Source organism: Erythrolamprus reginae, chromosome Z, assembly GCF_031021105.1.
Source record: "Erythrolamprus reginae isolate rEryReg1 chromosome Z, rEryReg1.hap1, whole genome shotgun sequence".
Classification (NCBI taxonomy): Eukaryota; Metazoa; Chordata; class Lepidosauria; order Squamata; family Dipsadidae; genus Erythrolamprus; species Erythrolamprus reginae.
Window position 1 is genome coordinate 121,264,686 of NC_091963.1, and position 25,268 is coordinate 121,289,953.

Consider the following 25,268-nt stretch of genomic DNA (forward strand, 5'->3'; position numbering starts at 1 on the left):
GTCCTTTTCTTATTTCTAACCAATCATAAAAATTGTTCCAAATTTTGTAGTACTCTGTCTTCCTTATTATTTATTTTAAGCGTCAGCATATCTGCTTCACTGCAATCCATAATTTTCTTTATTAATACAAAATTATCTGGTAAATCTTTATGTTTCCAAAATTGTGCAATTGAAATTCTAGCTGCTGTTAATATGTGTAGTGTTATATAATGTTTTTTCCCATCCTTTATTCAATAATACCTAATAAAAATGATTCTGGTTTTTTATTGATTTCACATTTTGTGAGCTCCTTTAACCAGTTTTGTACTTTATTCCAAAATTTCTTTATTTGTGGACATGTCCACCATATGTGGAAATAAGTCCCTGCTTTCTCATTATATCTCCAGCAATTCGGTTTCAAAGAGATACATTTGCGCCAGTCATGCTGTTGGAAGATGCCACCTATAATACATTTTGTACATATTTTCTTTATATGCCGCAGATTTAGTCAATTTATAATTTTTATTCCACATTGTGTCCCATTTATCTAAGTTAATGTTGTGTCCCAGGTTTTTGTGCCAACTATGAATGTTCCCCTCCAGTTCTCTCAATGTCCATGATCTGCCCATGTACTTGCACTGGTGCTGAACAAAAGATTACCTTGAGTGTCTAGAAGAATTAATATTTTTCCCTCTCATGCAACCACTCCCTCCCCATTTTCCACAGTGCTATTCTACTTCTGGCAGGCCAAAGTCTCTAACTCAAAATGATGGCTTTGGCCTGACAGGCACCCCCTCTCCCTCAAGTCAGAAGTATGTCCTGCGAAAGGAAAGAACAAAAGAACACAAGCGGTTAATATCATTTTCAAACCCCTCTCTACCCAAATGGACTCTTTGGCTTGGTTGGGCATTTTTCATGGAATTGTTTAATTAGTTTATCAGCTTTTACGTTCCAACTTTTAATCCAGGTTGCTTCAGGAAAAGGGTATCCCTTCCAATGAATTAAATATTGTAATTGACCTCTGAATATACAGGCATCTAATTTTTTCCCCATTTCATAGTATGTTTCCCTCTGTATTATCACAGGGAGAGGTGGTGGTTGGGTGTGAAGTCTGATATTGGACCCAATTACTGGCTTTCCCCTAAAATTCTGGGTAATGTAAATTGCCAAGTAACTGGGTTTATCACTTTCACTATTAGGAATGGGTCTAAGAATTTGGGTCCTAGCTTTTTGCTAGGCATTCTCAATCAAATGTATTTGGTTGGCATAAAGACTTTCTCCTCCACTTTAAAAAGGGTTGGAGTGAATTATGTTTATAGGCTTGCTTCTTGTAGGCTTCTGCTGCTCCAGCAAGTACCTTCTTGGTGTCTTCCCATCCCTTTTTTAGCTTCTTCATCCACTTTGTTAGGGAAGTCGAAGAGGGAGGTTCTGTAGGTAATTCTGGCATTGGAACAAAATCTTGATATCTGGTGACCTGGGACGGAGTTAGTCCCATACTACTATGGACAGCATTGTTATGTGCCAATCTACCCAGTCATCCTGTTGTTAGTCCACAGAACATCTGAGGTACTGTTCCACTATAGTGTTGGCTTTCTCCACTGCTCCATTAGTGAAAGGATGGAAAGCTGAACGAAGTCCTTGTGTGGACCCAATGGCCCAAAGAAACTCCATCCAAAACTTTGCAGTGATTTGAACACACCCCCCCCCCCCCAATCAGAGATGATTCTCCGGGGGACTTGGGGGAAGGACAGAAAGGCTGAAAATTGCCAAAAATCGCCAAAAATCATCCTTATTAACAGAGCCATGTGAAATACGAATTCTAGTGAAACTGAAACTAACTTTTCCTACAGTTCTCCCCCCAAGTTAAGTTTCATCCCTTGCCCCCTCCAGTTCATCACATGGACCACTCTGGTTCTCTCAATGTCCACTATCTGCCTGTATACTTCCAGTTGGTGCTGAACAAAAGAGGACCTTGAATCTTTGGAAGGAATTTGTTGTGGCTAGTATTTTTCCTTCTCATGCAATCACCCCTCCTGAATTCCCACAATACTATTCTAGTTCTGGCAGGTCAAAATCTCCAGCTCAAAATGGTAGCTTTGGCCTGACAATATAAACATTTAGTTGGTTTCATGCATAAGACAAAACTAGAATTCATAGTTTCCTGTTTTTAAAGACTTAATAGACCTGCACCTTTCCTCATCAAGTTTAAACCTTTCTATTTCTTTGAATTTTCTTCAAAAAGAAAACATTTATTCTCTTTCAGTCATTTTTTTCATTAATTTCCCAAGATTTTTCAAAAATAATACATAAAGGAACATCACCTGCTCCTAGAGATTTAAGTAGACTCAGATTGAAAAATCATTTTCATATCATTATTCTGTTCATCTCAAAAACTAGGACTCTTTCTTCAAGATACAAGCATTCACTCTAAAAATCAAAATAACCCTTTTCACAATAATCCAAGATGATACTGTATGCTGAATTGTAATGGATTTTATTAAATTCTGTGTATTTTAATTTAGCTCAGTTCAATTCAACTGCTTTAAGTGTCACTCAGAATGAGTCAGGGAAATTGATAGCCTTTGCTTTTCTCTATGTAACTTGCCCTCAAACATATTGCAATAGAACAGTTAACTAATTAATTGGTGGCCACTGAGGCACTGTATTGTGTCACCCATATGTTTCTTTATCATTAATAGTTTGGGACATCAGAAAATATATGTTTAGTTTTACTATATGTAGCAGTGAGGCAGAAGGCGGGGAGGGAGGGGGGATGAAGTAGGGAGGCAGATGGGGGACAAAAAGCAGAAAAACATATTAATTATTTTAAAAGATGCCGGGGACATTGGGCCCTGGAATTCTTGCAAAAAGTTCTCCATCATAATATAGTGAAATCCCTATACCATTTTGAAAGAAATAGGTCCTTTTCCTCTCCATTAATTGTATGTCAAAGATAAATAAAGTAGATAAGGGAAATGGGGATGTTATGAAGAGATGGGTGGGGTAAGAATTTTGTAAATATTGTAGTTATAATAAATGTAAGGTTTGTGTGCTGTTATTACTGATACCTGCAATTTAGTCGTGCCACATGAGATACAGATTTTAATTCTAAAACTATCACAATGCAATCCATGTGCAAAATCATTTCTAGATATATAATATAATAAAACTGCTGTAAGAGATTCTCATAATAATTTGAGGAATGGGAGAACACAGGAATCCGTCTTTGCAGGTTATATTTGAATTCACATTATTGACATTAATACTCCTGTTGCTTCTGTTTCCTCATATAGTAAGTCAAACTAAGGTTAATAAATGTAGGGTATGGCATTCCCCACCAAGAGTTCACAGATATTCACAGTCAGGAGATTTCATCTATGGCGGTATCATTTCTATGACTATCAACTATGGCATGAAAATCATCTTCAACCAACTTCCACTTGAACCTGCCTTATCTGACACGTTGGTATTCCTTCCCTATTTGTTCTCTTCCTTACTTATATTTCATATTTGATAGGACCAAATATATCCAGAAATAAATCTAGCACTTGTTGCACAATAATTCCAGCCAGCCAGAGAAAGGGGAACTGCCTGGAATAGTTATTTTCTGTGAGAAGCAGTTAATGAATCCAAGCAATGACTTCTTTTTTCTAAAAGGAGCTTTAATTTTGAGTCTAATTGACTGCCTGCACAAATCCCTGAAGCTTTCTTAGCTAGATTTGCACTAGTTACTTTCCACTTTCTTGCTAGTGCCAGAAGAGTATGAATAGCCCAAAGTAAATTTGATCCGTACATAATGATGTACTAAAATGATGGTCTCCCTGTTTCAAAATTCTGTAAATACCAGACCAAACCATCTTTCTGCATATATCTGGTTTAGATATATGTCTATTTATTTACTTTCGTTATATTAATAAATTATGACAGTTAATATGTACTATAACCCTCTCCTATTTTCACCATGGATTCTAATGTTTTATTCTTTTTACAACTTCTGATGATTTTAAAGTGTGGACTCATCAACAAACAATATTTGGATGTAGATTTTGTCATGATTCTACTGCATAGAAATGTTTGTCGTTGAAATCCAAGAAATCTAATGGATAATTGAATTTCAGGAATATATTATATAATTGTTATTCACATAATTTCCAACAAGATGAAATGATTTGGTATATATAGATGAATAACCTGCCTTTTTCAAATATATTCTGACAATATTATGATAAATTGACTGTTTAAAATATTTACATTTAAAATTTTAATCTCTTTATTTCTATCACTCAAATAGCTTTTCCTCTGATACAGTTATTTCTCTTAGTTTCGTATTATAGAGTGAACACATCTGTCTATCATCAATAGAAAGTGATTTATTGAATCCAAATCCATGAAATCCTCCTCCCCAAATATTGTTTACTCTAGTTAAGCTTACAAAGGCAATCTGTCAGATTCCCACTTATGTTCCCAAGGTTATAGTTTTGCATCTTTTCTCCTTATAATTTGAAGATTGATATAAAGAATAGAAATTATTTAAACAACCCTAGGATAATGGTACTACTCTTAAAAGAAGAGATAGAGGTCAAACATTAGAAAATGAAAAATTGTACAATAAAATACCAAACTGAAAACCTGTCCAATGCTAACAGCATGTAATTAAAACTTTTGTGCAGTGTAGCCATTGAGAATTATCAGCAAATCTTAGCTTTGGCCTTTGCTGTAAAGGAAATCAATGAAAATCCCAGGATTTTACCAAATATTACACTGGGATTCAATATTTACGACAGCTATTTAAGTTCTAAATGGACCTATTATGCTGCAATACAATTTCTCTCTTCAAAAAACAACCTTGTGCCCAACTACAAGTGTGGCATCCAGGATACTCTGCTTACAGTTGCTGAAGATCTGACTTCTGAACGCTCCTATCGGAAACCCAATGTTTTAGGCATCTACAAGATACCACAGGTAGGATATTTATATGTAGAGAATGAGATAAAAATGCATGGGAGTTTTTTCACCCTAGTATAAGGACAAAAGCACCAGCCTGAAGATGACGAGGGGGCCTCATCAAAACATGAATTCGAAAATTAAGGGAGGCTAGGATAGATCTATTTTGGCCTTGTTCTGGCCTCATCAGCTAGCTATACCCTCACCGGAATTTGAACTTATGTGTTTTTTAGTTAATACTTTTATATTCAGATATGGATAGTTTTATTTGATTTCCTATATTTAGGATACTTCTACCCCAGTAGAAAGATATTTTGCTCAGAATTGTATTCCAATACCTGCTATATTACTGTAAAATAGGGATAAATTTCAGTTTTTTATTGTAAAATGTGAGACAGGAAAATGTAGAAATTGGAAAACAACAAAAGGCTTTTTAATTAAAAAAAAGATGAAAATCTCTTAAGTGCAAAAGGCTTTGGTAAGGGAAGCATTTATTATAAAATGTAGGATTGGACAAATGCTTTTAAAAATCAAGTAAAATATTTTGTAAAATTATAAAGTGGAATAAGTCCCATTTTCTATACCCTATTGAATAATGGAACATTGTGATGTTTTGAAAAACATTATTCCATATTTGAATGTCTTTTCAGGTCATATATGGCTCTGGAATGATGGTAACAGAAAAGAATCAACAGTTTTACTACTTTCAAATGATTCCAAATGTACTTTATCAGTATAGAGGGATTATGAAATTATTGCAGCATTTCAACTGGAATTGGATCTCATTCTTTATTGCCAATGGGATGCATTTAGAGACCGTCATGAATGTCATCATTCCAGAATTTGCAAAAAATGGTATCTGTACTGCAAAGGTATATACTTTCATTTTGTGTCATGGTGAAAACCGCAATAAATGTATTGAAAAATCTTATTATGAAGTCATGAACAGCAAAACTAAGGTACTGGTTTTCAGTGGAGACATGCGTTCCATGATCTATTTGAGATGGTTGCTCTCTTTTCAATTTGACTCTGTCATAAACAAGCCTGAAGGCCATGTTTGGCTTCTGACTGCTGGGATGGAGCTGAAAGGCATCATTACAGTTTCTGATTGGCATCCACTCGAATTCTGTGGTTCATTTTCCTTTACAGTTCATTCTGCGGAAATCCAGGGATTCCAGCAATTTCTCCAGAACAGAAACCCTTTGAATTCAGAAGGGGATGGTTTCATCAGAGATTTCTGGGCTCGGACATTTGACTGTCCATTTCAGAACTCTAGGTTCCAACCTAAGAATAGGGATGCCTGCACAGGGATGGAAAGACTGGAGAATCTTCCTGAGCACGTCTTTCCAATGAGAATCACAGGCCAAAGCTATAGCATCTACAATGCTGTTTATGCTGTGGCTCATGCCTTACACCTCATCAGTTCATCAGTCTCCAGACACATAGCAATGGATGAAAGGGAGAGAATAAAATATCTGAAACCACAGCTCTGGAAGGTAAAGACACAAATATTGTTAAAATAAATGATTTGTAGTATATTTGTTATGGCAGAGTTGCAGTATCCTTCAGTCCCAGCCACTATAATTAATGAGCATTTATAGTTCATTTTACAGTTAATGATGATTGCATTCTTTTCAGTTAAACTTTAATGACCACCCTATATTTATTTCCATAAAATGATTCAAATTTCAGTTAACAAAAAAGAGAAGAACATCAATCTGTGAGATACAATAGTAAATAGTATATAGTATTCTATACTATATAAAGAACATTGATCCATGAAATATTATATAGAATGGCTTATAAGGGACATAAAGACAACTGAAGTTTAAAGGTTATATTACAACGATGAAATTAAAAATACAATATTCCACATTAAGTTTCACTTTTCAATAAATTTCTCATGTTTTTGTTTCAAACCAAAAGTTAACCAATCTCAAAATAAAGCAATTTAAATTATGACCAAGATTATAATGATGTAAAAAGGTTTATCAAATAAAGAAATTCTGTGTGATATTGAAAATACTTTTTAAAATGTCAGGTAAACCTCCTTTGCAATGTCCTGCTTTCAAAAATGGAAACATCAAAATCTCAATAATTTTTGCCTTTCTTCTCCCAATTTAGCTTTTTAATCTGCTGAAAACTTTATCATTTAATAACAGTGCTGGAGATAAAATTTCCTTCAATGAGGATGGATCTCTGCTTGCAGGAATTGATATCATAAATTGGGTCACATTTCCAAACCAATCTTTTATTGGACTGAAAGTTGGAAGGATGGATCCTTGGGCACCTCCATACAAAGAATTTATCATTAAGGAAGATAAAATAGTATGGCATTATGGATTTAATCAGGTAAATAACATCTTATTATCATCTGTGGAAAAACTCAGCTTTTGATTTTGTTTCACTGATTCTCATGCCATTAGTACCAGTCAGTAAAGGGCCACCAACATTTTTATTACTGTGGACATGGCTTATGCAGGATGTCCTGCATTTTCTTTCAATATCTTTCAGTTCAAATTGGGTGTTTTGGGGTGGAGCTCCATTTTTGCTACCCCACTGCGTTCCTCCCTGTCCAGGCAGTAGCCCACCCCTGGTACCAGTGAACTTAGTTTAAATACATTCTGTTCCTTAGAGCAGTCATGTTCAACCTTTATTGAGCCACGGCACATTTTTTACATTTACAAAATCCTGGGGCACATCACCAACCAAAATGACACAAAATGACACTCTAACCAAGTACATATTATATATATAGTTAATAATATAGTTTCTAAATGTATTTATACTCAGTGTGAAACCTGGGCCTGTTTCGATGAACACAAATGGGATATCCTGGCAGTAATGGTAGTTTGGGGACTCATGTTTAATTTCCCCACGGCACACCTGACCATATCTCACGGCACACTAGTGTGTGGTGGCACACTGGTTAAAAAACACTGCCTTAGATGATTCCAATATTATCATGTATTTCTAATCAGAGTTCTTGGATTTTCCCTAATGTGCAGCCAGTTGAATGAACCCAAGAAAAGGCTTCAGAAAATGTAATCAAGTTTCCTTAAGTTTTTACTTGGTCAGTATTCGCCATAAGAAATGTGCTATGATATACCAAACTAAGAGTTCTCTATTGATTTTTCAGAATTCCAAAATCAGAATTTCCCCTATGTGAAAACAGCAACTTAGAAATGCTGATAAAAATGTAGTGGACATTCTGAACAAGATTATCTCCGTCTCATGAGATTGACAACTTTTTCAAGTTGTAATAATCACAGATAAATCAATTATTAAATATTAAGGAATATTTTGTTATTTTACCTGAGATAACCTTTCAGTAAGAATCCTTGTACTCAAAATCTTGAAAATGACACTGCATGCTATTTTGTAGTCAAGTATTAATATTTCAGAGATGAAAACTTTGAGCCTAATCCTCTTCATCTTGTCTTGCCAATAGACACAACCTATTTCTGTCTGTAACACCAATTGTAAGCCTGGTTATCACAAGGAAACAAAAGAGGGAGAACCATTTTGTTGTTACAATTGTGTGCCATGTCCAAAAGGGTGCATATCTAATAAAACAGGTGAGGTGTTACCTAAGAATATACAGACTGAACAATAACAAGTACGACAAAAGCATCAGCAAAAAACTAATATATTTTTCTATAGCTGTTTTCTACTTTTCTTATAATATGAATAACACACCTTGCTTGTTTTTGCATTATCATACATACACGTTCAGAAAATAGAACGTAAAGAGTTGTTTAACATACTTGGGCTGATTAATTAGAATTACTAGAAAATATATTTATATTAACCTGTAAAATCAATAATATTTGTCCCAGAGATATTCTCCCCACCTAAATATAGATATCAGCAGAAGCAAAAGTTATGGCCAAGAACTTTCACCCACTTTCTTAATTTTTGATGACAGGATGAAGCTAAATATGGCAGAAATGACAAAGTCAAAGAGTTGTTTAATATGCTTGGATTATTTCTGAATTAGGATTATTGTAGAGTAATCCCCACCTAGATCAAAGCATAATGGGATAGTTTAGGTCAGCAGACTTTCTCCCACCTTCAGCTTTTATCCCAATTTTTATATTTTCTGGAGCCATACTGCCCAGGAGGCATCAATTATTCTTTTCATTCCGGTAATGAATATTTTTCACAGTATTATTTCATAAATATTGTGATTTGCTTTCTTGTACTTGTACTTAATAATAGTTTTTTTATTGTTTGTAACTGTGTAGTTTGCAGACAGTTTGAGAAATAAAGTAAACACTAAAAAAAATTACTACATGGGGCACAGAACATTGTCTAAATTTGTCATTATAGTGGATGCCACAATTTATAGGCTTTAATGTTAAGTCAGATCAACCAGACACAACTTGTTATATAGAAAGTTATGTTCTTTGTTCATTCAAAGATGTCATTCATTGAGTAACAGACCAACCATTATATCCTTTCCAGTTTATCTGCGTGTGTGTGTGTGTGTGTACACACACACACACACACACACACACACACAGAGTGATACCTTGTCTTATGAACGCCCCTTCATACAAACTTTGATGCGAACCTCGGTTTTACGATTTGTTTGCCCTGTCTTATTTTCATTTTACAAACCCAAGCCCAGGTGCATGGGCTCTCTTACTGCACATGCACTCTCATACTGCGTGTGTGCTCTCTGATTGCCGCAGGGATTTCCCTGCCTTGTAACTGTCACCAAAGGGTGGGGCTGCCACATCCCGGCAGATTCCATCCCTCTTGCCAGGACAAGAGGATAGTGGTGGTGGCAGTTTCTCTTTGGGAAGTAGCAGCCGCACCGGGAATGTCACATCCACCTCCCCTCACCGGCCCCCACTCCCGAACAAGGATCCGAAGGCTGGCAGTAATGGGCAAAAGGGGTGAGCTTTGGGCTTGCATGCATTATTCGCTCTTCCATTGATTCCTATGGGGAACATTGCTTCATCTTATGAACTTTTCACCTTACGAACCTCGTCCTGGAACCAATTAAGTTCATAAGACGAGGTATTACTGTATATATATATATAAAAGTGTCCTTATAGATTCTACTTCTACTATACTGCTAACAGAAAATGAAAAATGACACATTATTACTTTTTTCCCCTTTTAATTTTGTGATTTTTGGCAGATATGGACAATTGTTTCAAATGCCCACAAGATCAGTATGCAAACAAGGAACAGATTGGATGCCTTCGAAAGGTTATTAGCTATTTGTCCTATGAGGAACCATTGGTTATGAGCATAGTCATATGTACATTCGTATTGTCAGTTACTACTGTTCAGATCTTGAAGATATTTTGGAAGTATCACAATACTCACATAGTGAAAGCAAACAATCGTGACCTTTCCTATCTTCTTCTCATCTCACTTCTGTTCTGTTTTCTTTGTTCATTGCTTTTCCTTGGCAAACCACTAACAATAACATGTCTCCTTCGTCAAACTACCTTTGGGGTTATTTTCACCATGGCAGTTTCTTGTGTCTTGGCAAAAACCCTTATTGTTGTTCTGGCTTTCTTGGCCACAAAGCCAGGATCCAAGATGAAGAAGTGGACAAGAAAAAGACTGGCAAACTTTATTGTTTTTGCTTGTACTTTTCCTCAAGTAGGCATCTGTGTTGCGTGGCTTGCAACATTCCCCCCCTTCCCAGATAGTGATATGCTTTCAATGAGTGAAGAAGTTATCCTTCAATGTAATGAATCATCACCCATTATGTTCTATCTTGTTTTGAGCTATCTGGGATTACTGGCCATTGCCAGCTTCACTGTAGCTTTCTTTGCCCGGAAGTTGCCAGACACTTTTAATGAAGCCAAATTCATCACTTTCAGCATGTTGGTATTTTGCAGTGTGTGGCTGACATTTGTTCCAACTTACTTGAGCACCAAAGGAAAATATATGGTCACCGTGGAGATCTTCTCTATCTTAACCTCTAGTGCTGGGTTGCTGGGGTGCATCTTTGTTCCCAAATGCTACATTATTGTATTGCGACCTGAGCTTAACAAAAGAGAGAATTTAATCAGCAGAAAAAACTGAAGATGTCAATTTTGCAGTAGTACCATCCTCAATATTACCAGAAGAGGGTTGGAATGACATTTAAGCAACAAAGCTTAAATTCATGATATTTCTTTCTTTCTTTCTTTCCTTCCTTCTTTTCTTTCTCTTTCCCTTCCTTCTTTCTTGTCTCTCTCTTTTCCCCTCCCTCCCTCTGTTCCTTCCTTCCTGTTTTGTATTTTATATTTTGTACTCAGTGCTCATTTTCTGGAACACAGATATAGTGGCCATAGTTTGACATCTAAACCAACAAAATCCCTTTCAAAATGTAACTTAATTTTATTAGTTTATAGAGTATATGCTATATTGGATGTCCAATATAGTGGAGCATCCATGGGAACAAGCAGAGGCAGAGTTCATATACATTTGGCCCACTACATATGAAAGTGAGAACAAAAAAGTAAAGATAAGTAGAAATTAAATCTTTATGTTGGAATCCTTGGGATAATTATTATTATTCAAAGTCAACATTCTAGCTGTACTATAGTTGAGATATAATCAGCTGATAAGATTAAACTGGTTTACTAGGTCATAGGTTCCTGTTTTATTTTTCTCCTAGAATCTATTCAGTTTACTTTGAATTTTTTTTAAAGGCAATATCATCAATGAATAATCTTTTGTATGGAGATGTGTGGAGATCATTGAGGTATGGAAGTGAATATAGCTGACATGTGTTTAATATTTCTGGCCAGATAACAACAATATTAAAAAGTACAATAGTATAACTTAAAAGATCAATCAATTTCATATCTCCAATTCACCTTTTGCAATGCCTTAATCTCCATTCTCAGTATCTTAATGCCTGACAGACAAAGCATATCTTCAAGCATTTCCACATGTTAAGAGTATGTAGACTGCCAGTTATCAAGAGGAAGATTTTATAGGGCAGGGGCTGTTGTGGAAAATGCAGTTCTTGTAAGTCCATCTATAAGGCAACATTTAAATAATTGGTCACAAAGCATGCTCATTTTATTCAATTTTGTCAAAGGAGCAGATACTCCCAGAAAATTCTCCAAATAACCTTTCCGTATGCTGTTTTCTTCTTTAGATTTGATAACCAGACCTTGAATTATTCAAGGAGATAAGTTAGGAAACAGTGCAGCTATTACAACAATGGTTTAACATCAGGGGTAGATTCTAATTTTTTTTTACTACTGGTTCTGTGGTTTACATTTGTGGGTGTGTCTTAATGGTCATATGATGAGCATAACTTTATTACCTGGTGACTGGATGCGTATAGCTTCATGGTCATGTGACTATGTGAGTGTGGCCAACTCAATGCCACTAACATCAAGGGGTTCCTCACCGGGCTTCTCCCCTCCTAGCCATTCCTTGTCACACCCAGCCTCAATATATCTATAGTTCTGTAAAAATGTTGTTCCTCCCACTTATGACTGTATGACTGTAACTTGTTGCTTGTATCCTTAAGATTTTTATTAATATTGATTGTTTCCTCATTGCTTATTTGACCCGTATTACAATGATTAAGTGTTGTACCTCATGAGTCTTGACAAATGTATCTTTTTTCTTTTATGTACACTGAGAGCATATGCACCAAAGACAAATTCCTTGTGTGTGCAATCACACTTGGCCAATAAAGAATTCTATTCTGTTCTGTTCTATTCATCTTTTTTCTTTATTATCCACATAGATGTATTTTCATAGACTACTGAAAGGAGGAAATGGCTCAAATGCAACAGGCTTTTTAGGGGCTGCCAGAAAAAAGTGGGGGGGGGGCAATGTATTTTCTAAAGCACCAGAAGGCAAAACAAGAAGCATTGGATGGAAACTGAACAAAGAGAGAAGCAGCCTTAAACTAAGGAGAAACTTCCTGACAATGAGAACCAAACTAGATTAAGAAATATTTCAGTCATAATTTCACATATATTCATGTAATACAACCTGCATATTGCTCAAAACAGTAATTGGTATTATGGCTGATGTCTGACAGCAAGCCTAAAAGTCAAAGATCACAGGTGTGCTTCTTTCTCTGTATATAAACAAAACATACCAGGAATTAAGCTGGACTTACACTATCTGATATATAAAATAAACACACACATATTTATACTATGGATGATAGATGTTGAATGCATGCAAATCTCTGAAAAATATGTGGTAACCTTGGCTAAAAGAAAGGCAGTAAAATAACTCTAGGTGTAGACAGAGTATAAAATATTAGCACATGATAAATAATGGATCAATTAAAAACCATAGAGGCTTTCCTTCCTTTCTTCTTTCTTTCCTTCCTTCCTTCTCTCTCTCTCTTCTATCTCATTCTTTCTTTTGCTCTCTCTCTAACGCACACACACACATACACACACCCAAACACCCAAACAAACACAAACTCACACATCCTCTATCTTTCTTCCTTTCTTTCTCTTTCTGTATGCATAGAAGAAAAAACCCACAATATATTTTTTTAAATCCTTTTTTTTTTAAAGAGATGGTGGCATCCAAGTACAGGCACTGACAGAACTGGTTTTGTGATGTCATTATGATGTCACCAGCAGCTTGCTACCAGTTCAGGTGAACCAGTCCAAACCAGGAGGAACTCACGTTTGTTTAACATATGGAAACTGACTTGAATGCAATACCATATAAACCTGACTGCATTGGCAGGAAGGGAGAGAGAGAGAGAGAGAGAGAGAGAGAGAAAGATGGGGAGCATGAAAGAGAGAAAGATGAAAGGAAGAAAAAGATGGAAAGAGAGGGAAAAGATGGAATGAATGAGAGAGAGAGATATATACCTTTTTCTCATAGAAAACAGACCCACAAAACCTGGGGAGGCATAGCTGGGGTTTTTTTTCATGTGAATTGGTGAGAGTGATGTCAAGTTGGCCACACCCATCCAGGTTTTGTGGCTCCCAGTGTTTTGTTTTCTGTGGGAAATGGTCCAAAAGGCTCTTTGATTTATTAAGGTTGCTGATCCCTATGCTATACAATCTGAATGTTTTCCTAGACTTATAATGCCTGCCTGAAGAACAGTTGGCAGTCATGGCTAGGAGCATCTTTCTCTCTCAGATCCATATCTTTTAAAAATCTTGGAATACCAGGGAATTGCCAGGGTACTGGAAAAAAGCTGACATAATTCCCATTTTCAATAATGGGGGTGGGGGGAACAGACCCAGGAAACTACAGACCAATCAATTTAACATCAATACTCAGGAAGATACTGGAAAATAAAATAAAAAACCAGATCTGCAAGCATCTAGAAATGAGTAAAGTAACAACTAGAAATCAGTACATCTGTTAAAAACAGATTATGCCAAACCAATGTTATTTCATTCTTTGACATAATGACTAAAGTAGTAGAGCAGCAAAATGCTGTGGACCCACTATACTTAGATTTCAGCAAGACATTCAACAAAGTAGACCACAACCTACTTCTTGGTAAGCTAGAAAAAAGTGGGATAGATAGCATCATCTTCAGATGGATTTGTAACTGGTTGACAAATTATATTCAATCAATAGTCCTTAATGTTACTATATCTACTTGGACAAAAGGAACAAATGGGCTACCACAAGGTTCCATCTTAGGCCCAGTACTCTTCAATATCTTCATAAATGACTTAGATGAGGGAACAAAATAAAATTCAATGTAGAGAAAAGTAAAGCCTTACCCTTTGGCAAGAAAAACCAAATATACATAGATTGGGAGAAACCAGGTTTAATAGCAGTAACTGTGAAAGGGATTTTGGATTTTAGTGGACAATCAGTTAAATATGAGCTAATAGTGTACAGCAGCAATAAAAAAGCCAATGCAATCCTAAATTTCATTGAGGGATTCAATCAAGATCACATGATGTACTAATACCACTCTATAAAGCCTTAGAATACTGCACCCAGTTTTTATCACCACACTATAAAAAATGTTGTGACTCTAGAAAGAGTGCAGAGAAAAGCAACAAAGATGATTAATTAAGGGAATTGAGACTAAAACATATGAAGAATGGTTACAAGAACTGAGCATGTCTAATCTAGTGAAGAAAATGGGAGGCATGATAGCACTGTTTTAATATTTGTTGGGCTTCATAGAGGGGAGAAACTCAATCTTTTTTCCAAAGCACCTAATGGAATAATTTATGGAAACTGATCAAGGAGAGATTAAACCTAGAGATAAGGACAAATTTTCTGACAGTGAGAACAATCAATCAATGGAATAGTTTCCTTCAGAGTGCTCCATCACTGGAAGCTTTCAAGAAGAGTTTAGACCGTCCTCTGTCAGAAATGGTGCAGTTTTCCTGATTGAGTGAGGGTTGGACTAATAAATGACCTAATAATATGACCTAAATAAATGATGAATGGAACAGACAATATGAGTACTTGATGAATGAAATGGTTTCTCTCCTGGACAGTGACTGTACTGTTTCAGAATAGAAATAGCAATTAGAGCTGTTTTAGAACAGAAGTAACAGAGTAACACCTGCTGGCTTGAAAGAGAAAACATTTGTGGGATACTTGTGAAATTGGAATATTGAAAGAAGAAGAAGGAGATATTTTGGTGTTTTGAATTGTCCTTTTGTCTGTCTTAAAATAAAAAAAAAGAAAAAGAAAAGGTAGGGAGACATTTTGTAATATACGAGAGTTGAACTGGATGGTATTAACTTTGTGGGAAGTGAGAATTACTACTGAGAACCCTGCTAATACTGTAATTCTTATAAGTACATTATATTTATTAAATGTTAAGCGTTACATTTTAAGTATTAAGATTAGTAGCATAAATATCACCATTGTGGATAACAATATTACTGTTGAAGTTGCCAACTGAAATAGAAATATAGAAAGAGAAAGTGTTTAATTGATACAAGCTGTATGACTGTTTTCAAAGCTGATTTAAAATTGTGATATTTAACTTTGTTATATTATCCTGTAATAGATAATTGTATATATAATTATGAATTATAGTATCAATAACCTATTAATGCTGGAGACAAGGTATCACTGTAGCTGGGAATAAAATAAGTAAAAAGTATCAAAGATTCAAATTTTCGAATGTAATATAGATATAGCTCAGTTCAATTCAACTGCTTTAAGTGTCACCCAGAATGAGTCAGGGAAATTGATAGCCTTTGCTTTTCTCTATGTAACTTGCCCTCAAACATATTGCAATAGAACAGTTATCTAATTAATTGGTGGCCACTGAGGTAATGTATTCTGTCACCCATATGTTTCTTTATCATTAATAGTTTGGGACATCAGAAAATATATGTTTAGTTTTACTATATGTAGCAGTGAGGCAGAAGGCGGTGGGGGGGAGGGGGGATGAAGTAGGGAGGCAGATGGGGGACAAAAATCAGAAAAACATATTAATTATTTTAAAAGATGCCGGGGACATTGGACCCTGGAATTCTTGCAAAAAGTTCTCCATCATAATATAGTGAAATCCCTATACCATTTTGAAACAAATAGGTCCTTTTCCTCTCCATTAATTGTATGTCAAAGATAAACAAAGTAGATAAGGGAAATGGGGATGTTATGAAGAGATGGGTGGGGTAAGAATTTTGTAAATATTGTAGTTATAATAAATGTAAGGTTTGTGTGCTGTTATTACTGATACCTGCAATTTAGTCGTGCCACATGAAATACAGATTTTAATTCTAAAACTATCACAATGCAACCCATGTGCAAAATCATTTCTAGATATATAATATAATAAAACTGCTGTAAGAGATTCTCATAATAATTTGAGGAATGGGAGAACACAGGAATCCGTCTTTGCAGGTTATATTTGAATTCACATTATTGACATTAATACTCCTGTTGCTTCTGTTTCCTCATATAGTAAGTCAAACTCAGGTTAATAAATGTAGGGTATGGCATTCCCCACCAAGAGTTCACAGATATTCACAGTCAGGAGATTTCATCTATGGCGGTATCATTTCTATGTCTATCAACTCTGGCACGAAAATCATCTTCAACCAACTTCCACTTGAACCTGCCTTATCTGACACGTTGGTATTCCTTCCCTATTTGTTCTCTTCCTTACTTATATTTCATATTTGATAGGACCAAATATATCCAGAAATAAATCTAGCCCTTGTTGCACAATAATTCCAGCCAGCCAGAGAAAGGGGAACTGCCTGGAATAGTTATTTTCTGTGAGAAGCAGTTAATGAATCCAAGCAATGACTTCTTTTTTCTAAAAGGAGCTTTAATTTTGAGTCTAATTGACTGCCTGCACAAATCCCTGAAGCTTTCTTAGCTAGATTTGCACTAGTTACTTTCCACTTTCTTGCTAGTGCCAGAAGAGTATGAATAGCCCAAAGTAAATTTGATCCGTGCCTAATGATGTACTAAAATGATGGTCTCCCTGTTTCAAAATTCTGTAAATACCAGACCAAACCGCATATATCTGGTTTAGATATATGTCTATTTATTTACTTTCGTTATATTAATAAATTATGACAGTTAATATGTAGTATAATCCTCTCCTATTTTCACCATGGATTCTAATGTTTTATTCTTTTTACAACTTCTGATGATTTTAAAGTGTGGATTCATCAACAAACAATATTTGGATGTAGATTTTGTCATGATTCTACTGCATAGAAATGTTTGTCGTTGAAATCCAAGAAATCTAATGGATAATTGAATTTCAGGAATATATTATATAATTGTTATTCACATAATTTCCAACAAGATGAAATGTTTCTGTATATATAGATGAATAACCTGCCTTTTTCAAATATATTCTGACAATATTATGATAAATTGACTGTTTAAATTATTTACATTTAAAATTTTAGTCTCTTTATTCCTATCACTCAAATAGCTTTTCCTCTGATACAGTTATTTCTCTTAGTTTCGCATTATAGAGTGAACACATCTGTCTATCATCAATAGAAAGTGATTTATTGAATACAAATCCATGAAATCCTCTTCCCCAAATATTGTTTACTCTAGTTAAGCTTACTAAGGCAATCTGTCAGATTCCCACTTATGATCACAAGGTTATAGTTTTGCATCTTTTCTCTTTATAATTTGAAGATTGATATAAAGAATAGAATTATTTAAACAACCCTAGGATAATGGTACTACTCTTAAAAGAAGAGATAGAGGTCAAACATTAGAAAATTAAAAAGTGTACAATAAAATACCAAACTGAAAACCTGTCCAATGCTAACAGCATGTAATTAAAACTTTTGTGCAGTGTAGCCATTGAGAATTATCAGCAAATCTTAGCTTTGGCCTTTGCTGTAAAGGAAATCAATGAAAACCCCAGGATTTTACCAAATATTACACTGGGATTCAATATTTACGACAGCTATTTAAGTTCTAAATGGACCTATTATGCTGCAATACAATTTCTCTCTTCAAAAAACAACCTTGTGCCCAACTACAAGTGTGGCATCCAGGATACTCTCCTTACAGTTGCTGAAGATCTGACTTCTGAACGCTCCTATCGGAAACCCAATATTTTAGGCATCTACAAGATACCACAGGTAGGATATTTATATGTAGAGAATGAGATAAAAATGCATGGGAGTTTTTTCGCCCTAGCATAAGGACAAAAGCACCAGCCTGAAGATGACGAGGGGGCCTCATCGAAACATGAATTTGAAAATTAAGGGAGGCTAGGATAGATCTATTTTCGCCTTGTTCTGGCCTCATCAGCTAGCTATACCCTTACTGGAATTTGAACTTATGTGCCTTTTAGTTAATACTTTTAAATTCAGATATGGATAGTTTTATTTGATTTCCTATATTTAGGATACTTCTACCCCAGTAGAAAGATATTTTGCTCAGAATTGTATTCCAATACCTGCTATATTACTGTAAAATAGGGATAAATTTCAGTTTTTTATTGTAAAATGTGAGACAGGAAAATGTAGAAATTGGAAAACAACAAAAGGCTTTTTAATTAAAAAAAAGATGAAAATTTCTTAAGTGCAAAAGGCTTTGGTAAGGGAAGCATTTATTACAAAATGTAGGATTGGACAAATGCTTTTAAAAATCAAGTAAAATATTTTGTAAAATTATAAAGTGGAATAACTCCCATTTTCTATACCCTATTGAATAATGGAACATTGTGATGTTTTGAAAAACATTATTCCATATTTGAATGTCTTTTCAGGTCATATATGGCTCTGGAATGATGGTAACAGAAAAGGATCAACAGTTTTACTACTTTCAAATGATTCCAAATGTACTTTATCAGTATAGAGGGATTATGAAATTATTGCAGCATTTCAACTGGAATTGGATCTCATTCTTTATTGCCAATGGGATGCATTTAGAGACTGTCATGAATGTCATCATTCCAGAATTTGCAAAAAATGGTATCTGTACTGCAAAGGTATATACTTTCATTTTGTGTCATGGTGAAAACCGTAAGAAATGTATGGAAAAATCTTATTATGAAGTCATGAACAGCAAAGCTAAGATACTGGTTTTCAGTGGAGACATGCGTTCCATGAACTATTTGAGATGGTTGCTCTCTGTTCAATTTGACTCTGTCATAGACAAGCCTGAAGGCCATGTTTGGCTTCTGACTGCTGGGATGGAGCTGAAAGGCATCATTACAGTTTCTGTTTGGCACCTACTCGAATTCTGTGGTTCATTTTCCTTTACAGTTCATTCTGCGGAAATCCAGGGATTCCAGCAATTTCTCCAGAACAGAAACCCTTTGAATTCAGAAGGGGATGGTTTCATCAGAGATTTCTGGGCTCGGACATTTGACTGTCCATTTCAGGACTCTAGGTTCCATCCTAAGAATAGGGATGCCTGCACAGGGATGGAAAGACTGGAGAATCTTCCTGAGCACATCTTTCCAATGAGAATCACAGGCCAAAGCTATAGCATCTACAATGCTGTTTATGCTGTGGCTCATGCCTTACACCTCATCAGTTCATCAATCTCCAGACACAAAGCAATGGATGAAAGGGAGAGAATAAAATATCTGAAACCACAGCTCTGGAAGGTAAAGACACAAATATTGTTAAAATAAATGATTTGTAGTATATTTGTTATGGCAGAGTTGCAGTATCCTTCAGTCCCAGCCACTATAATTAATGAGCATTTATAGTTCAGTTTACAGTTAATGAAGATTGCATTCTTTTCAGTTAAACTTTTAATGACCACCCTATATTTATTTCCATAAAATGATTCAAATTTCAGTTAACAAAAAAGAGAAGAACATCAATCTGTGAGATACAATAGTAAATAGTATATAGTATTCTATACTATATAAAGAACATTGATCCATGAAATATTATATAGAATGGCTTATAAGGGACATAAAGACAACTGAAGTTTAAAGGTTATATTACAACGATGAAATTAAAAATACAATATTCCACTCTATGTTTCACTTTTCAATAAATTTCTCATGTTTTTGTTTCAAACCAAAAGTTAACCAATCTCAAAATAAAGCAATTTAAATTATGACCAAGATTATAATGATGTAAAAAGGTTTAACAAATAAAGAAATTCTGTGTGATATTGAAAATACTTTTTAAAATGTCAGGTAAACCTCCTTTGCAATGTCCTTGCTTTCAAAAATGGAAACATCAAAATCTAAATAATTTTTGCCTTTCTTCTCCCAATTTAGCTTTTTAATCTGCTGAAAACTTTATCATTTAATAACAGTGCTGGAGATAAAATTTCCTTCAATGAGGAGGGATCTCTGCTTGCAGGAATTGATATCATAAATTGGGTCACATTTCCAAACCAATCTTTTATTGGACTGAAAGTTGGAAGGATGGATCCTTGGGCACCTCCATACAAAGAATTTATCATTAAGGAAGATAAAATAGTATGGCATTATGGATTTAATCAGGTAAATAACATCTTATTATCATCTGTGGAAAAACTCAGCTATTTGATTTTGTTTCACTGATTCTCATGCCATTGGTACCAGTCAGTAAAGGGCTACCAACATTTTTATTACTGTGGACATGGCTTATGCAGGATGTCCTGCATTTTCTTTCAATATCTTTCAGTTCAAATTGGGTGTTCTCCGGTGGAGCTCCATTTTTGCTACCCCACTGCGTTCCTACCTGTCCAGGCAGTAGCCCACCCCTGGTACCAGTGAACTTAGTATGAAATACATTCCGTTCCTTAGAGCAGTGATGTTCAACCTTTATTGAGCCGCGGCACATTTTTTACATTTACAAAATCCTGGGGCACATCACCAACCAAAATGACACAAAATGACACTCTAACCAAGTACATATTATATATATAGTTAATAATATAGTTTCTAAATGTATTTATACTCAGTGTGAAACCTGGGCCTGTTTCGATGAACACAAATGGGATATCCTGGCTGGAATGGTAGTTTGGGGACTCATGTTTAATTTCCCCACGGCACACCTGACCACATCTCACGGCACACTAGTGTGTGGTGGCACACTGGTTAAAAAACACTGCCTTAGATGATTCCAATATTATCATGTATTTCTAATCAGAGTTCTTGGATTTTCCCTAATGTGCAGCCAGTTGAATGAACCCAAGAAAAGGCTTCAGAAAATGTAATCAAGTTTCCTTAAGTTTTTACTTGGTCAGTATTCGCCATAAGAAATGTGCTATGATATACCAAACTAAGAGTTCTCTATTGATTTTTCAGAATTCCAAAATCAGAATTTCCCCTATGTGAAAACAGCAACTTAGAAATGCTGATAAAAATGTAGTGGACATTCTGAAACAAGATTATCTCTGTCTCATGAGATTGACAACTTTTTCAAGTTGTAATAATCACATATAAATCAATTATTAAATATTAAGGAATATTTTGTTATTTTACCTGAGATAACCTTTCAGTAAGAATCCTTATACTCAAAATCTTGAAAATGACACTGCATGCTATTTTGTACTCAAGCATTAATATTTCAGAGATGAAAACTTTGAGCCCAATCCTCTTCATCTTGTCTTGCCAATAGACACAACCTATCTCTGTCTGTAACGCCAATTGTAAGCCTGGTTATCACAAGGAAACAAAAGAGGGAGAACCATTTTGTTGTTACAATTGTGTGCCATGTCCAAAAGGGTGCATATCTAACAAAACAGGTGAGGTGTTACCTAAGAATATACAGACTGAACAATAACAAGTACGACAAAATTATCAGCAAAAAACTAATATATTTTTCTATAGCTGTTTTCTACTTTTCTTGTAATATGAATAACACACCTTGCTTGTTTTTGCATTATCATACATACATGTTTAGAAAATAGAATGTAAAGAGTTGTTTAACATACTTGGACTGATTATTAATTAGAATTACTAGAAAATATATTTATATTAACCTGTAAAATCAATAATATTTGTCCCAGAGATATTCTCCCCACCTAAATATAGATATCAGCAGAAGCAAAAGTTATGGCCAAGAACTTTCACACACTTTCTTAATTTTTGATGACAGGATGAAGCTAAATATGGCAGAAATGACAAAGTCAAAGAGTTGTTTAATATGCTTGGATTATTTCTGAATTAGGATTACTATAGACTAAATTTATATTAATTGGGTAACCCAATAATATTAGTTCCAGGGATGTTTTCCCGACCTAGATCAAAGCATAACAGGATAGTTTTGGTCAGCAGACTTTCTCCCACCTTCAGCTTTTATCCCAATTTTTACATTTTCTGGAGCCATACTGCCCAGGAGGCCTCAATTATTCTTTTCATTCTGGTAATGAATATTTTTCACAGTATTATTTCATAAATATTGTGATTTGCTTTCTTGTACTTGTACTTAATAATAGTTTTTTTATTGTTTGTAACTGCGTAGTTTGCAGTCAGTTTGAGAAAAAAAGTAAACACTAAAAAAAATTACTACATGGGGCACAGAACATTGTCTAAATTTGTCATTATAGTGGATGTCACAATTTATAGGCTTTAATGTTAAATCAGATCAACCAGACACAACTTGTTCTATAGAAAGTTATGTTCTTTGTTCATTCAAAGATGTCATTCATTGAGTAACAGACCAACCATTATATCCTTTCCAGTTCATCTGTGCGCAGGGATTTCCCTGCCTTGTGACTGTCACCAAAGGGTGGGGCTGCCACATCCCGGCAGATTCCATCCCTCTTGCCAGGACAAGAGGATAGTGGTGGTGGCAGTTTCTCTTTGGGAAGCAGCAGCCGCACCGGGAATGTCACATCCACCTCCCCTCACCGGCCCCCCACTCCTGAACAAGGATCCGAAGGCTGGCAGTAATGGGCAAAAGGGATGAGTTTTGGGCTTGCACGCATTATTCGCTCTTCCATTGATTCCTATGGGAAACATTGTTTCATCTTATGAACTTTTCACCTTACGAACCTCGTCCTGGAACCAATTAAGTTCATAAGACGAGGTATTACTGTATATATATAAAAGTGTCCTTATAGATTCTACTTCTACCATACTGGTAACAGAAAATGAAAAATGACACATTATTACTTTTTCCCCCTTTTAATTTTGTGATTTTTGGCAGATATGGACAATTGTTTCAAATGCCCACAAGATCAGTATGCAAACAAGGAACAGATTGTATGCCTTCCAAAGGTTATTAGCTATTTGTCCTATGAGGAACCATTGGTTATGAGCATAGTCACTTGTACAGTCGTATTGTCAGTTACTACTGTTCAGATCTTGAAGATATTTTGGAAGTATCACAATACTCACATAGTGAAAGCAAACAATCGTGACCTTTCCTATCTTCTTCTCATCTCACTTCTGTTCTGTTTTCTTTGTTCATTGCTTTTCCTTGGCAAACCACTAACAATAACATGTCTCCTTCGTCAAACTACATTTGGGGTTATTTTCACCATGGCAGTTTCTTGTGTCTTGGCAAAAACCCTTATTGTTGTTCTGGCTTTCTTGGCCACAAAGCCAGGATCCAAGATGAAGAAGTGGACAAGAAAAAGACTGGCAAACTTTATTGTTTTTGCTTGTACTTTTCCTCAAGTAGGCATCTGTGTTGCCTGGCTTGCAACATTCCCCCCCTTCCCAGATAGTGATATGCTTTCAATGAGTGAAGAAGTTATCCTTCAATGTAATGAATCATCACCCATTATGTTCTATCTTGTTTTGAGCTATCTGGGATTACTGGCCATTGCCAGCTTCACTGTAGCTTTCTTTGCCCGGAAGTTGCCAGACACTTTTAATGAAGCCAAATTCATCACTTTCAGCATGTTGGTATTTTGTAGTGTGTGGCTGACATTTGTTCCAACTTACTTGAGCACCAAAGGAAAATATATGGTCACCGTGGAGATCTTCTCTATCTTAACCTCTAGTGCTGGGTTGCTGGGGTGCATCTTTGTTCCGAAATGCTACATTATTCTATTGCGACCTGAGCTTAACAAAAGAGAGAATTTAATCAGCAGAAAAAACTGAAGATGTCAATTTTGCAGTAGTACCATCCTCAATATTACCAGAAGAGCGTTGGAATGACATTTAAGCAACAAAGCTTACATTCATGATATTTCTTTCTTTCTTTCTTTCTTTCTTTCTTCTCTCTCTCTTTTTCCCTCCCTCCCTCTGTTCCTTCCTTCCTGTTTTGTATTTTATATTTTGTACTCAGTGCTCATTTTCTGGAAGACAGATATAGTGGCCATAGTTTGACATCTAAACCAACAAAATCCCTTTCAAAATGTAACTTAATTTTATTAGTTTATAGAGTATATGCTATATTGTATGTCCAATATAATGGAGCATCCATGGGAACAAGCAGAGGCAGAGTTCATATACATTTGGCCCACTACATATGAAAGGTGAGAACAAAAAAGTAAAGATAAGTGGAAATTAAATCTTTATGTTGGAATCTTTATGTGGGATAAATTCCTTCCTTTGAAATTATTATTATTCAAAGTCAACATTCTAGCTGTACTGTAGTTGAGATATAATCAGCTGATAAGATTAAACTGGTTTACTAGGTCATAGGTTCCTGTTTTATTTTTCTCCTAGAATCTATTCAGTTTGCTTTTAATTTTTTTTTAAAGGCAATATCATCAATGAATAATCTTTTGTATGGAGATGTGTGGAGATCATTGAGGTATGGAAGTGAATATAGCTGACATGTGTTTAATATTTCTGGCCAGATAACAACAATATTAAAAAGTACAATAGTATAACTTAAAAGATCAATCAATTTCATATCTCCAATTCACCTTTTGCAATGCCTTAATCTCCATTCTCAGTATCTTAATGCCTGACAGACAAAGCATATCTTCAAGCATTTCCACATGTTAAGAGTATGTAGACTGCCAGTTATCAAGAGGAAGATTTTATAGGGCAGGGGCTGTTGTGGAAAATGCAGTTCTTGTAAGTCCATCTATAAGGCAACATTTAA

At 35.3% G+C, this 25,268-nt stretch overlaps 2 protein-coding genes across 2 annotated transcripts; both read left to right on the forward strand.

Annotated features, from left to right (window-relative positions):
- The first annotated feature begins 3,181 nt into the window (after positions 1 to 3,181).
- On the forward strand, positions 3,182 to 10,977 carry LOC139153911 (vomeronasal type-2 receptor 26-like). Its single transcript, XM_070728332.1, has 6 exons — positions 3,182 to 3,441; positions 4,650 to 4,941; positions 5,574 to 6,419; positions 7,048 to 7,275; positions 8,375 to 8,501; positions 10,076 to 10,977. The coding sequence occupies exons 1-6, from the start codon at positions 3,182 to 3,184 to the stop codon at positions 10,975 to 10,977; spliced, it is 2,655 nt and encodes an 884-aa protein (XP_070584433.1).
- Positions 10,978 to 14,294: 3,317 nt separating this feature from the next.
- Positions 14,295 to 24,313, forward strand: LOC139153912 (vomeronasal type-2 receptor 26-like). Its single transcript, XM_070728333.1, has 7 exons — positions 14,295 to 14,388; positions 16,781 to 16,949; positions 18,149 to 18,440; positions 19,073 to 19,918; positions 20,549 to 20,776; positions 21,879 to 22,005; positions 23,412 to 24,313. Exons 1-7 carry the CDS (start codon positions 14,295 to 14,297, stop codon positions 24,311 to 24,313), a joined length of 2,658 nt encoding a protein of 885 aa, XP_070584434.1.
- The last annotated feature ends 955 nt before the right edge of the window (positions 24,314 to 25,268 follow it).

Bases quoted from the DNA above. Each gene is read 5' to 3' on its own strand.
- LOC139153911 (XM_070728332.1), top strand. From the start codon at position 3,182: ATGGGAGAACACAGGAATCCGTCTTTGCAGGTTATATTTGAATTCACA. The intron at 6,420-7,047 runs GTAAAGACACAA...CTCCCAATTTAG, and splicing joins TGAAACCACAGCTCTGGAAG to CTTTTTAATCTGCTGAAAAC. The intron at 7,276-8,374 runs GTAAATAACATC...TCTTGCCAATAG, and splicing joins GGCATTATGGATTTAATCAG to ACACAACCTATTTCTGTCTG.
- LOC139153912 (XM_070728333.1), top strand. From the start codon at position 14,295: ATGACTAAAGTAGTAGAGCAGCAAAATGCTGTGGACCCACTATACTTA. The intron at 18,441-19,072 runs GTAGGATATTTA...ATGTCTTTTCAG, and splicing joins GCATCTACAAGATACCACAG to GTCATATATGGCTCTGGAAT. The intron at 19,919-20,548 runs GTAAAGACACAA...CTCCCAATTTAG, and splicing joins TGAAACCACAGCTCTGGAAG to CTTTTTAATCTGCTGAAAAC.